General features: G+C 40.6%; 1 protein-coding gene across 4 annotated transcripts in view; it reads left to right on the top strand.

Moving 5' to 3' along the window:
- The first annotated feature begins 4,493 nt into the window (after positions 1–4,493).
- The window catches only part of LOC118748162 (putative nuclease HARBI1), a 54,566-nt gene continuing 46,898 nt past the window's right edge, over positions 4,494–12,161 (top strand). For 2 of the 4 annotated variants that reach the window (XR_004994026.1, XM_036482503.1), the window contains exons 1-2: positions 4,497–4,846; positions 4,911–4,977. Coding sequence is in view for 3 of the 4 variants with exons in the window: in XM_036482503.1 (XP_036338396.1) it covers positions 4,912–4,977 (66 nt within the window). In the remaining variant the exon portion in view is untranslated. Of the gene's footprint in view, positions 4,847–4,910; positions 4,978–5,034; positions 5,224–5,283; positions 5,377–12,161 lie in introns of those variants that run through there. The other 2 variants (XM_036482525.1, XM_036482517.1) reach the window with 2 other exon arrangements.

Here is a 12,161-nt window from a genome sequence, read left to right on the forward strand (position 1 = left end):
GGGGGCTATTACTAGTCTATATATGTATAATTGCTCAGTCATACGACTTAGTTAGGGCGATCTGTTGCAGCTACAGAATTGAGTTGTATATCAAATTAAAGTGCAAGCTCCACAGGTTATTCAAAAATTGTCAGATTTCAAATCGGTAAGTAGATAGGGCGATCTGGTGTAGCTACAGAATTGAGTTGTATATCAAATTAAAGTGCAAGCTCCATAGGTTATCCAAAATTGTCAGATTTAAAATCGGTGAAGTAGGTGCTACAATATAAGCGTTTAAACATTTCCTTGCTTCACTCTCAACGTATCTATATATAATTGCTCAGTCATATGACTTAGTTAGGGCGATCTGGAGTAGCTACAGAATTGAGCTGTATATCAAATTAAAGTACAAGCTACAGTAACGTGGCAGTGACGTGGAGTGCAATGGGGTATAGTCATTGCGCTGGGTATGCAGTTACAGTTGCTTGGCTATACTCAATCCCGACTCTTGCGTCCTCGTTCGCGCACTCTGGGCAACGTGAGCAACCCATGTGCAAGATGCGGTAACCTATCCGAGTGGAGCCTTGGGTGACGGCAGAAAGAGAGGGAGCTTCAGTGGGGCCACTCTGACTTATTCGGTTTAAGGGCTTACTGAATTCTGCAGCATCTGTTCACCGGTACGTGCGGCTGCAAGCGGGTGTCTGCTTGGAGCAAGCGGCTCGCTATATAAACGTGTATTTGGTTGCGAAACCACCCCCGTCCCAGCAATGGGTTGTGCGCTGGGCTTGGGACCCGCCACGTAAAAACCACTTCCAGTGAAGAAGCAAGGCAAAGCCTCGGATGACGACCACGGCAAACGTTCAAAGGACTACGATTTGAGGGCATGCACCTGGGATGCCCGGACCCTTAATGGGGAAGGTGCCTCTGCCCGGCTGGTTGATGTCCTCGTAAGGACAAAAGCTGACATCACCGCCATCCAAGAAATGCGTTGGACGGGGCAAGGCAAACAATGTCTGGGGCCTTGCGACGTCTACTACAGCTGCCATGTAAAGGAGCGCAAATTCGGAGTTGGAGTTGTGGTGGGAGAGAGACTCCGTCGCCGAGTACTGTCGTTCACCCCGGTGGACGAGCGTCTAGCCACAATCCGCATCAAAGCGAGATTCTTCAACATCTCGCTCCTCTGCGCCCATGCCCCGACGGAAGAGAAGGATGAGGCATCCAAGGATCTCTTCTATGAGCGCACGTACGAGCGCTGCCCCCCGTCATGATATCAAAATCGTGCTTGGAGACTTCAATGCCAGGGTGGACAAAGAAGGGATCTTTGGAACCACCGCCGAAAATTCAGCCTCCACGACGAAACGTCCGACAACGGATTGAGGCTGATCGACTTCGCCGGGGCCCGAAACATGGTAGAATGCAGTACTAGGTTCAAGCATAAAAAGATCCATCAAGCTACCTGGCTGTCTCCGGATCGAAAAACGAGAAGCCAAATCGATCATGTTGTGATAGACGGAAGGCACGCTTCCAGTGTTTTAGACGTACGCACACTCCGAGGCCCAAACATCGACTCGGACCACTATCTTGTTGCAGCCAAGATACGCACTCGCCTCTGTGCAGCAAAAAATGTGCGCCCAAATATGCAAGGGAAGCTTAGCGTCGAAAAGCTGCAATCACAACAGACAGCCAGCGCTTTCGCTACTCGACTCTCACACCTGCTCTCAGAGAGCACTCTTCAACAAACCGACATATGCGAGCAGTGGAACCACATTTCCCGCTCATTAAGTACCGCCGCCGAAGAAGTAGTCGAGCCCGAAAGAACAACTGGTACGATGAGGAGTGTCAGGAAGCTGCAGAGAAAAAAGATGCCGCCTACAGGGCCACGCTGCGATCGGGCGTAACGCGCGTTATATGGGACCGCTATAGGGATCTGAAGAGGGAAGCGAGACGTATTTGCCGCAACAAGAAGAGAGAGGCAGAAATACGTGAGTGCGAAGAGATTGAAATGCTTGCCGACAGGAGGAATGCCCGTAAATTTTACCAGAGAGCTAGGCGACCTACGGAAGGTTTAAAGACCGGGGCGCACTCCTGTAAGAACAGTAATGGCGACCTAGTAACTGATGTCCAGAGCGTACTTAAATTATGGAGGGAACACTTTTCCGCCCTACTAAATGGTAGCAGCACGGAAAGTTGTGGAGAAGAAGAAACCGAGCCCGCAGTCGATGATGACGGAGTCGACGTTCCACCGCCTGACTATGACGAGGTACGTATAGCAATAACGAGGCTGAAAAACAACAAAGCCGCTGGAGCTGATAGCCTGCCAGGAGAGCTATTCAAGTACGGCGGTGAGGAGTTGATAAGGTGCATGCATCAACTCTTGGTCAGAATATGGTCAGATGAACGCATGCCCGACGACTGGAATTTAAGTGGGCTCTGCCCAATCCACAAGAAAGGTGACCCCGCCATTCGCGCCAACTACCGCGGGATCAGCCTTCTAAGCATAGGTTACAATATATTATCGAGCGTACTGTGTGAAAGACGGCAGCCCACCGTCAATGAACTGATTGGGCCTTATCAGTGTGGCTTTAGGCCTGGAAAATCCACCATAGACCAGGTATTCACAATACGCCAAATCTTGGAAAAGACCCGCGAGAAAAGGATCGACACACACCACCTATTTGTCGACTTTAAAGCCGCTTTTGACAGCACTAAAAGGAGTTGCCTATACGCCGCTATGTCTGAGTTTGGCATCCCCGCAAAACTCATACGGCTGTGTAAAATGACGTTGAGCAATACCCCCAGCTCCGTCAGAATTGGAAAAGACCTCTCCTTACCGTTCGCCACAAAACGGGGTTTCAGACAGGGCGACTCCCTTTCATGTGACTTCTTTAATCTGCTGTTGGAGAAGATAATAAGAGCTGCAGAACTGAACCGCTCAGGAAAAATTACTACAAGAGCGTGCAATTGCTGGCTTATGCCGGTGACATCGACATCATCGGTAACAAAAACCGCCAAGGCTGTTCTGCCTTTTCCAAGTTGGCTAGGGAAGCAAAGCGCATGGGTCTGGTGGTAAACGAGGACAAGATGAAGTATCTCCTGTCATCAAACAAACAGTCAGCACATTCGCGCCTTGGCACCCACGTCACTGTTGACAGTTACAATTTCGAGAAAGTAGAGAATTTCGTTTACTTGGGAACCAGCATTAACACCGATAATAATGTCAGCATTGAAATCCAACGTAGAATCACTTTTGCCAACAAGTGCTACTTTGGACTGAGTAGGCAATTCAGGAGTAAAGTCCTCTCTCGACGTACGAAAACCGCGCTCTATAAGTCACTCATCATGCCCGTGCTGGTCTATGGCGCAGAAGCATGGACAATGACAACATCCGATGAGGCGGCTCTTGGAGTGTTTGAGAGAAAGATTTTGCGGAAGATTTACGGGCCTTTACGCGTTGGCGACGGCGAGCACCGCAGACGATAGAACGATGAGCTGTATGAGCTTTACAACGATATGGACATAGTGCAGCGAATTAAAATACAGCGGCTCCGCTGGCTTGGTCATGTCGTTCGAATGGACACCAACGCTCCAGCTCTGAAAGTATTCAACTCGGAACCCGCTGGTGGTAGCAGAGGAAGATTGAGGCCCCCACTGCGATGGAAAGATCAGGTGGAGAAGGACTTGGCTTCACTTGGCGTTTCCAATTGGCGTCAGTTGGCACAGAGGAGAAACGACTGACGTGCTTTGCTGAACTCGGCCAAAATCGCTTAGGCGGTTACAGCGCCAAAAAAGAAGAAGAAGAAGCAGTGACGTGGCAGGAAATTCGATAGAGAGCAGTGTAATCTGTTGAAAAATATTACCCAATTTTCCGTGAAATTGTGATTCGGATTCGTATTATTCATAGTTTAGAAATATATTTCGCAAAAACAAATAATAAAAATAGCTGAGATCACTTTCTTTTTTAAACACCTAGGATATCACTGACAATTTTAAATGATCCTGGATGACGGCAAAACTCAAAACTTTACAAATTCTTTGATGTTATTTATGAAATGAACGATCCAAATTAGCCGGTATATTTACATACTTATGTATTTGAATATTTTTAGAATCAGTGGTTGAATTTTTGTACTGAAAGGGTTAGTAAAGCGTTAGTTTAAAAGCGTGATACGAAATGCCTTTCACCATGAAACGGCGCCAATTTTAAGTGATTCTTGCGTTACATACTACTACTAATAAAGTTCTTGGAAGGATTTTGTAAAAGGTTGGACTATACCTTAAAAACTACTGTTTTCTCACAACCCACTGTACGAAGCTATGAGTAGAGAAAAGCCCTTTAATAACTTAAAAATTATCTTGGGTTATTAGGTCTCTAGCAAACAAGATTAATTGTTGTCTTTCACGAAGTCCTTTAAATAAATCTTGAGCTAAATACTGAAGTATATTCATGAATATCACGTTTTATATTTTACTTAAATTTAAATACCTAATATCTGCAAGTATTTTTTTAATGCATTCACCCGAATTTCGGGGGGTTATTACTAGTATGTATAATTGCTCAGTCATACGACTTAGTTAGGGCGATCTGTAGTGCAATTCACTCACTTTTAACGATACGATTTGTCGAGGTCTAATATAACGGTTTTTGTGGTTTGCAGTAACGTGTGTTTATTCGGTAACTCTTTTTTAACGACACTAAACAGCTGACATTTTCTTTTTATTTCAGTAAAAGGAAGGTGGCATCTCAACTTAACGAAACGTCAAAAAATGCGAAAAGCACAAAGAAGAATGACGAAAAACAAACAAATTCCTTGCTTGCAAAGTGGTATACACATAGTTTTCTGAATATTTTAATATACTTTTACAAAAAGTAAGTAAAATAAAACGTTTATTTCTTTTGTATTATTAGACATAACCATTTTCGCATATTATAGAATGGCTTCGTCAGTACCCAGTGTTCAAAAGAGAAGCCGGACCACAGCAGAACAACTAAGTCGCATGGTATGTAAAAGTTGTTAGGAATTTAATACCACGTTTAAAATTTTGTTTTGCAAAAAGATATGGGGGGATTTGAAGAGCCGTACTAGTATTAAGGTGCGTGATAGAAAACGAAAGCAGGCAATGACGGGAAACAATCCCATTAATGAAGATCCACCCACTGAGCTTGAGATGCGTGTGAATGCCCTTGTCGGTAGCGACTATGTGCAGGGCCATGAAACTTTTGCTGAAAGTGGGCCAGTGGAAGAGGTAAAAAGCAAATAAATCGTTATGAATAGCACAGCAGTTAACAATTCTTCCCATCATTAGGAACTCCAACTTCGTATGGAACACACACATATAGCAGCAATTAATTTCATTTAAAGAAATTGCGTGTCGTCCATTTCCGCTGTAGCGTATGTAGTGCATATTTTTAACTTCTTCTGGCCAGGCGATATCTATCTCTAGAGTTTTTCTAATTGTATGGCTTTGATATGATACCTACAACGAGGTTGATTTCTAGACTAGGTTGATGTCTAGAATTTGCCATAAATAGCTTTGCTACATTAATAGTAGGTGCATTCTTTTGCAACCGAGCTACAAAAGAACACTCGCTTAAATGACGAAATACACGCAAAGCAACAACACAAACTCGGCTATTTATCCGAGCTCAGCCAGGTCGGTTAAAAAATACACGACCTGAAGGCTAGTGTTGGTAAGTGAAAAAACTGCTGTATTGTGAATTGTTAATGGGAAAGTGGAGAGGGAAATTTTTGTTTCCTTTTATATGTGACTTATATTTTAAAAGAGTATATATATTACGCAAATACCTCGCATATTTACTCATTTAAATTGGTTTTTGTATCTAAATCTCGTTAAACTAATCACATTTTCTTGCCAGATACCAACAGAGTTGCTTAAGTAGCTAAAAAGAAATTTTACCCGAGTTGAGCGTTCTTTTGTCGCCCACTTACAAAAAAATGCAGCTAGTATAAATGGTGGTCTAGACATACAACATTCAAAGCGGCCTGGACATACAACATTGCAAGTTGATAAAAGGGTTGTAATAATAATAATAATATAACCCCTATTACAGAATGTACACGAAAAAAAACTGGTCGCACATAACCAAGCATAGCTCGGTTAATCATAACATTAAAATAAAAATCGGTAGACACTTAAAAAGCTGGAAGCATTTTCCACCTTACTGCATCATTTATTTTTAGTAACAAAAATCAGTGTAGAAACGAGGACCAAGAAAGAAATCGATCGCGAGTTAATATTGCGCAAAAAGCTGGAAAATCCCAGCATGTTCCATAACGACATCGCAAAAAAGCTAAAATTTCCAAAGTCTACCGTTACTTATGTGCTTTAAAAATACAATGAATGTTTATCTTCAAAAAGGAACCCTGGTAGTGGCAGAAAAAAAGGATTTGCTCGCGAAAGTAAGGCAAAGGAAGTGTTATCTGCTTTTAAGAAAAATCCTGGACTTTCGGTAAGAGATGTCGGCAAAAAATTAAACATGTCGTCTTCGTATATACAAAAAGTATGCAAAACAGCAGGACTACGTTCTTACAAAGTGAATGCAGCACCTAATCGCAACGGTAAGCAAAATTTGTTGGCGAAACAACGTGCTCGGAAATTGTACGACAGTCTCATACAAAAATTTGGCTGTATTGTTATGGATGACGAATCGTACGTAAAAGCCGATTTTAAACAAATCCGGGGCCGCGAATTTCACACTGCAAATAAAAGAGGCAATGTTGCAGATAAATATAAAAACAAAAAGTTTGACAAATTTCCCAAAAAGTTTCTCATTTGGCAGGCAATTTGCCAATGCGGCTTCAAAAGTGATCCTTTTGTAAGCACTGGTACAATTAACCAAGAAATTTATGTTAAGGAGTGTCTGCAAAAGCGACTTTTACCTCTTATACGGCTTCATAAAGATCCAGTGCTTTTTTGGCCTGATCTCGCGATATGTCATTACGGAAAAAATGGCTTCAGGATGGTAACATAGAAACAAAGTGTATTTTGTAGCAAAAGAAGTGAATCCACCTAATTGTCCAGAGCATCGGCCGATCGAAACCTACTGGGCCGTTATGAAATCCAAACTTCTTAAGACCCACAAAGCTGTAAAAAACGCACAACAATTCAAAAATAAATGGCAGCAGGTTTCCAAGGAAATCACTGAAACTTCTGTGCAAGGGCTAATGAAGGACATAAAGTCAAAATTGCGATCGTTTGCTTATTACAAGGAGAATTAACTCTTTTTTAACGAATTTCAATAAAACTAAGTTTAGATGTAAATATATGTAAATATCGTTGAATTCCATTAATATATTTATGTTTTAGAACGTTTTAACTGTGACCAGTTTTTTTCGTGTACATTCTTTATGAGTTGCATTCGATTTTCGACTGTGGTCGAAAGTGCTGAGCGAACGAATTTTCATTTAGTATTATGGCGCTCATTCGATGAAGAATAGCGCTATTGTGAATTTCGCTCGTTTAGGTTGTTCACAATAGTATATTTTTCACCGCTGAGAAGCTTTGTTTACAAATCGAGCAAACTAAATAGTGTGCTTATACATATTTATGTAAATTTGTTCTAATTAAAATGAAATAAAAAAGAAAGCGAGTTTATAAAAACGTGGTAAAATGAGTACGAGTTCTGGTTCAACGATTCGTCAGAGGATGAGAGCTTAGTAAACTGGCCAGGAGTATCAAATGTTTAAGAGAGTTTATTAGTCTTTCGAATATATTTTGATATACAATATATTGAAGAAATTTGTCTACAGATTCATTAAAAAGTTCCGACCATCCAAAGAGGCGTTTGTGAGCCAAATCTATTTAAAATATTTTAAAACTATCAACAGCGCTACGATTTTGTTCTCAGAGATCGTGCCAACAGAGTATTGGGATTTTCTTTCACAAGTAAAACCAGCCTTTCGAGCTTGTGTTTAGTATTCACGATGTTATAATTGCATGAAATTAATAAAAATTGTTTAAAATTAGTGTGTAGCCGCCAAAATGTAAGAAAACATATACAAAATCATACATTTTTCCCAATTTTCTAACACTTCGCTACACCATCGAAAGCAAAATTCTGTTCGACAGAAAATTCGATACTCAACGAAAATTTCGACACGCTTGCATAGCTCATAATACGAATTTCACTTTCGATCTTCGATAGCCAGCGACAGTGCCTTTCTACATGAAATGGAGCAAATTAAATGATTATAGCGTTTCAGACTACCACTGATAAAGCTCTTGGACACATATTGTGAAAGGTTAGACTATACCTTAAAAATTACTGTTTTCTCACGCTATACGCTGCTATAAGTAGAGAATGACCCTATCTAGCAATACAAGATTAATTCTGGCCTTTCATGAAGTTCTTTATATAAATCTTGAGCTAAATACTGAAGTATATTCATGAATATCACGTTTTATTTTTTACTTAAGTTTAAACACTTAATATCGGCAAGTATTTCTTTAAAGCATTTACCCGAATTTCGTGGGGTTTTTACTAGTAATTCATTATTATTTTATGGTAAATACATGTAATACAAATTTTACAAACAAAGCATTTTATTTAATAAAGCAAAACAGCAGTTTGATATTCACATTCGAATCCCATTAGAGATCTACATAAGAATTAGAACTATGTCCAATTTTTGTTGAGACCGCTATGATTCTCGATAGTTTTTCCCGAGTCGATCCCTAACGTTTGAGATTGGAGAATGTGGCTAGTTCTCCGATCATTCTCTAATCGATAACTAACCTCAATGTTTCCTAGGATATTTTCGCGGAACTTTGCAAATATATGTAATTTTCGATTTTCTTAATTTTTCGATTTTCAGTTTTTTGCGAAAAGAATTTTTCGAACAATACTAAAATCACACCAGACAATGCGAGAAAAGAGAATATTTACAACTTTGTAACTTTTAAGTATAGCCTTTGGTTTTCTGAGACGCGATGTCTGGGAACAACAACAAAGTCTGTCTGACTGTTCATTTGACAGCAATTGAGTCACCATAAGCCGGTCATACAAAATCATTACACGTAAGTCAGCCACTTTCTTGCCACCATCCATTGGAAACGAGCTATACACCAACCGTAAATAAAGATTCCTGTTTGGACCGACAAACCAAGGTCAACATTGGCGCCCAACTAAACGGGTGAAAAAGAATAAGTTTTTGTTGAACATAACCACACTTAAGCCCGGCATAAAATAACCGCGTGCTCAGCTGAGGGAATATAGCAATTTCATCATCGAATCAATTTAAACATCATAAAATTAGATTTAAGGAAAAATTAAAATCTTTTAGTCGTTTTTCTCATTTTGTTGGTCACAAAATTGTACGTCGGTGAACCAAACATATTCAAGTTTAATAGATTTTTGATAAATTTTTTCTTTTAGAAATTTCGCTATTATAAATCATCATTGAGATTGAATCAAATAATTATCTTTTGAATTCATAATCACTGTAAATCAATATCGTCCTCAGTCTTTACTCGGCATGATTTAATTGACTTTTATTTTTATCGTTTTCAATCAAAATTTTTGTGGATATTTTGATTATTTAATTCCGCGGGGGTGAATGGTGATCGATCTGCGATGCGAGCACCATTGATCAACAGTCATAACCATTCTCGTTCAGTTCTGTTCGCCAATTCTGAAAAGCAAGTTAATTGAATTTTTTTAATCAAGTAACACCACACATCGACGGTCAAGATTTTTGAACCGATAATTTTTCATTTCGTCTTTCGGTATTAAGTTCAAGCAACGTAACCGATAACACGGTCAATATTAATTGAACCAAACTATTAATTTTGATTTATTTTTGTAATTTCTTTGGGTATTCATTCCCAACAAAATTTGAAACTCGTTTCAAAGTAATCTCGTTTAACATTCTCAAACTGGTTGAATATTCTCGGTCTGATTTGGTCTTCCGGTAAATTCGGGGGTGGATAGTCTTGATCTTTGTTGCGTATCTTGTTGGCGACAGAAGGGACCGAAGGAGATACAAGTAATACTCCCAAGGTTTCAAGGCCTTCGCTGCATCCCGGGAGAAAACAACTTGGTCCATAAAAAGATTCGAGAGTTAAACGCCATTCTCAGCCCACGTTCAGTATAATATTAAACAAAATTTTGGACCGAAAATCACATGAGATATACAACAAATTGAGCGTGAATTTTTTGTTAAACTAATAAGATTTAAAGCAATATTCAAATAGTGATCGATTTATGCGGCATTATTTTTGAAAGTGAATATTCAAAACGACATACTCATAGAATAAAATAATAATAATAATAAATAATAAACTGAAGTAAATACTGTACTGATTTTAAATCGAATACCATCATCTTATAACATAGACTTTAATAGTACGGACTTTACGTCTACCGTTAGCAGAAATTTTTTAATAATCGGAATTTACAACTTGGTATTTGAGTCTTTGAACATGGAATTGTTTCCCATTCTCGATGCAACTTATTTGACAGCCGAACACCGACAGATCGAAAGGGAGATATATAACCTATATCCAGCGCCGGTTCAATGGACCGACACCGAAATAGCCGCCCTCAATGGTAAAATATCTGCTTACGTTGGCCAACCATGGTTGATAAAATCCCATGCCATACACCAAATGAATGAGTTGGAAATATGTGAGAGAGCATATCGGGAACTGAAGGCTAATGAGGTGTTAACACCCCAGGTTCGTCTTCATCAAATGACACATTATTATCGAACCGCTCGGTTGAAGTTAAAACCCGCGTCGGCGTCACGCCAGGCAGATCTGATCGGAAAATTTCATTCGTGAACTTCGGATGTCTTCACCGAATACGGGAATCCCGACGTGCGATCCCCAATTAAGTTTGAACTCGACCTTCCATGGTTTTGAGAATGAACGGGGAACGATGAGTTCAACTCAAAATACTGTTCCATCACAATATTTATCCTTAACCATACCAGATTCGATTCCAAACCAGAATATACCGACTTCGGTTCAGGCAACTTAACCACGGTATAGCCTGACCACCAGTACGGTTAATTCAAATGCTCAACCAGCCGTTCTCAATTCAGTATCAGGCGGAGCGGAACCAATACCCTCATTACACCAACTGTCTGTAATGGTGTCTGAGTTGCTGAGAGCCCAAACACAGATGCAACAGCAAATGATCCGTGATCAGATTCAGTTGCAGACACAAATTCCTGATGTTCGTGGTATGAACCAAACCATGCCAATGACCTGGAATCATACCTGGATACCACCCTCGTGGATCCTCCGCATGGTTCTTTGGGTGGTCCTTCAACCTTAGAAACTCAAACGATCAATACCTACCGTGGTGTTAGAAAGTCTCATATCCAAGATCCAATTATTCAACCATCTCAATTATATCCGAATTATTCGCTATCCGGTCCACCACAATCACGACCAAATCAAGCCACTATATTCGACGAATCTGCCCAAGCGGATGCAATGGATAGGAAATTCAGAGGCTTACCATCATGGATGGGACATGCTCAATTCGATGGCGTTCATGTGAACGAAAAATTTCTGTCGGTTGGAGATTATTTGGCTATTATTGGCTCATTTCGATATAAGATTGGAGTAGCCAACCACGAATTGGTTACGCGTTTGGTGCCCACACTCACGGGGGGCCGCTCGACAATGGTACTTCACCGAACTGAGAAACTTCGGAGATTATCCAGATTTTTGCACGTAGCTTCGAGCGTGTTTCCTCAACAAACATACCCGGGCCCAAGTAATAATGTCATATGCACAGATTAAATTCGACCCACGTTCGCAAACACTGCTGAAACATATCGATGACTTGACATTCCAATTGCAGGGTAATTCCTGTGGTCTGGATGAACGGGACCACCTCGATATCATCATTGGTACCTTATCCGATCATCTGCGTGAACTCGTCCACACTCGACAAGTCCACACATTGGAGCAATTGCGGGAGTTCGCTCAGCGAATTGCACCACATTTGTTCATTGTTGCCACACCCCGTCCGGAAAGAACCCGTTCGGATAGACAGCGATCAGTGCTACGGGAAATTTCGGCAATACATGATGCACCGGATGATTCTTCACATTCGGAATATACCGCTTCGTTTCCTGGGTCCGACTCCGATGACAGGGAATGTGCATACTTTAACAAGCAAAAGAAACCAATTAAATCATCTCAGAAAC

Source organism: Rhagoletis pomonella, unplaced genomic scaffold (genome assembly GCF_013731165.1).
Source record: "Rhagoletis pomonella isolate Grant_MI unplaced genomic scaffold, Rhpom_1.0 Rhpom_scaffold_00001, whole genome shotgun sequence".
Lineage (NCBI taxonomy): Eukaryota > Metazoa > Arthropoda > Insecta > Diptera > Tephritidae > Rhagoletis > Rhagoletis pomonella.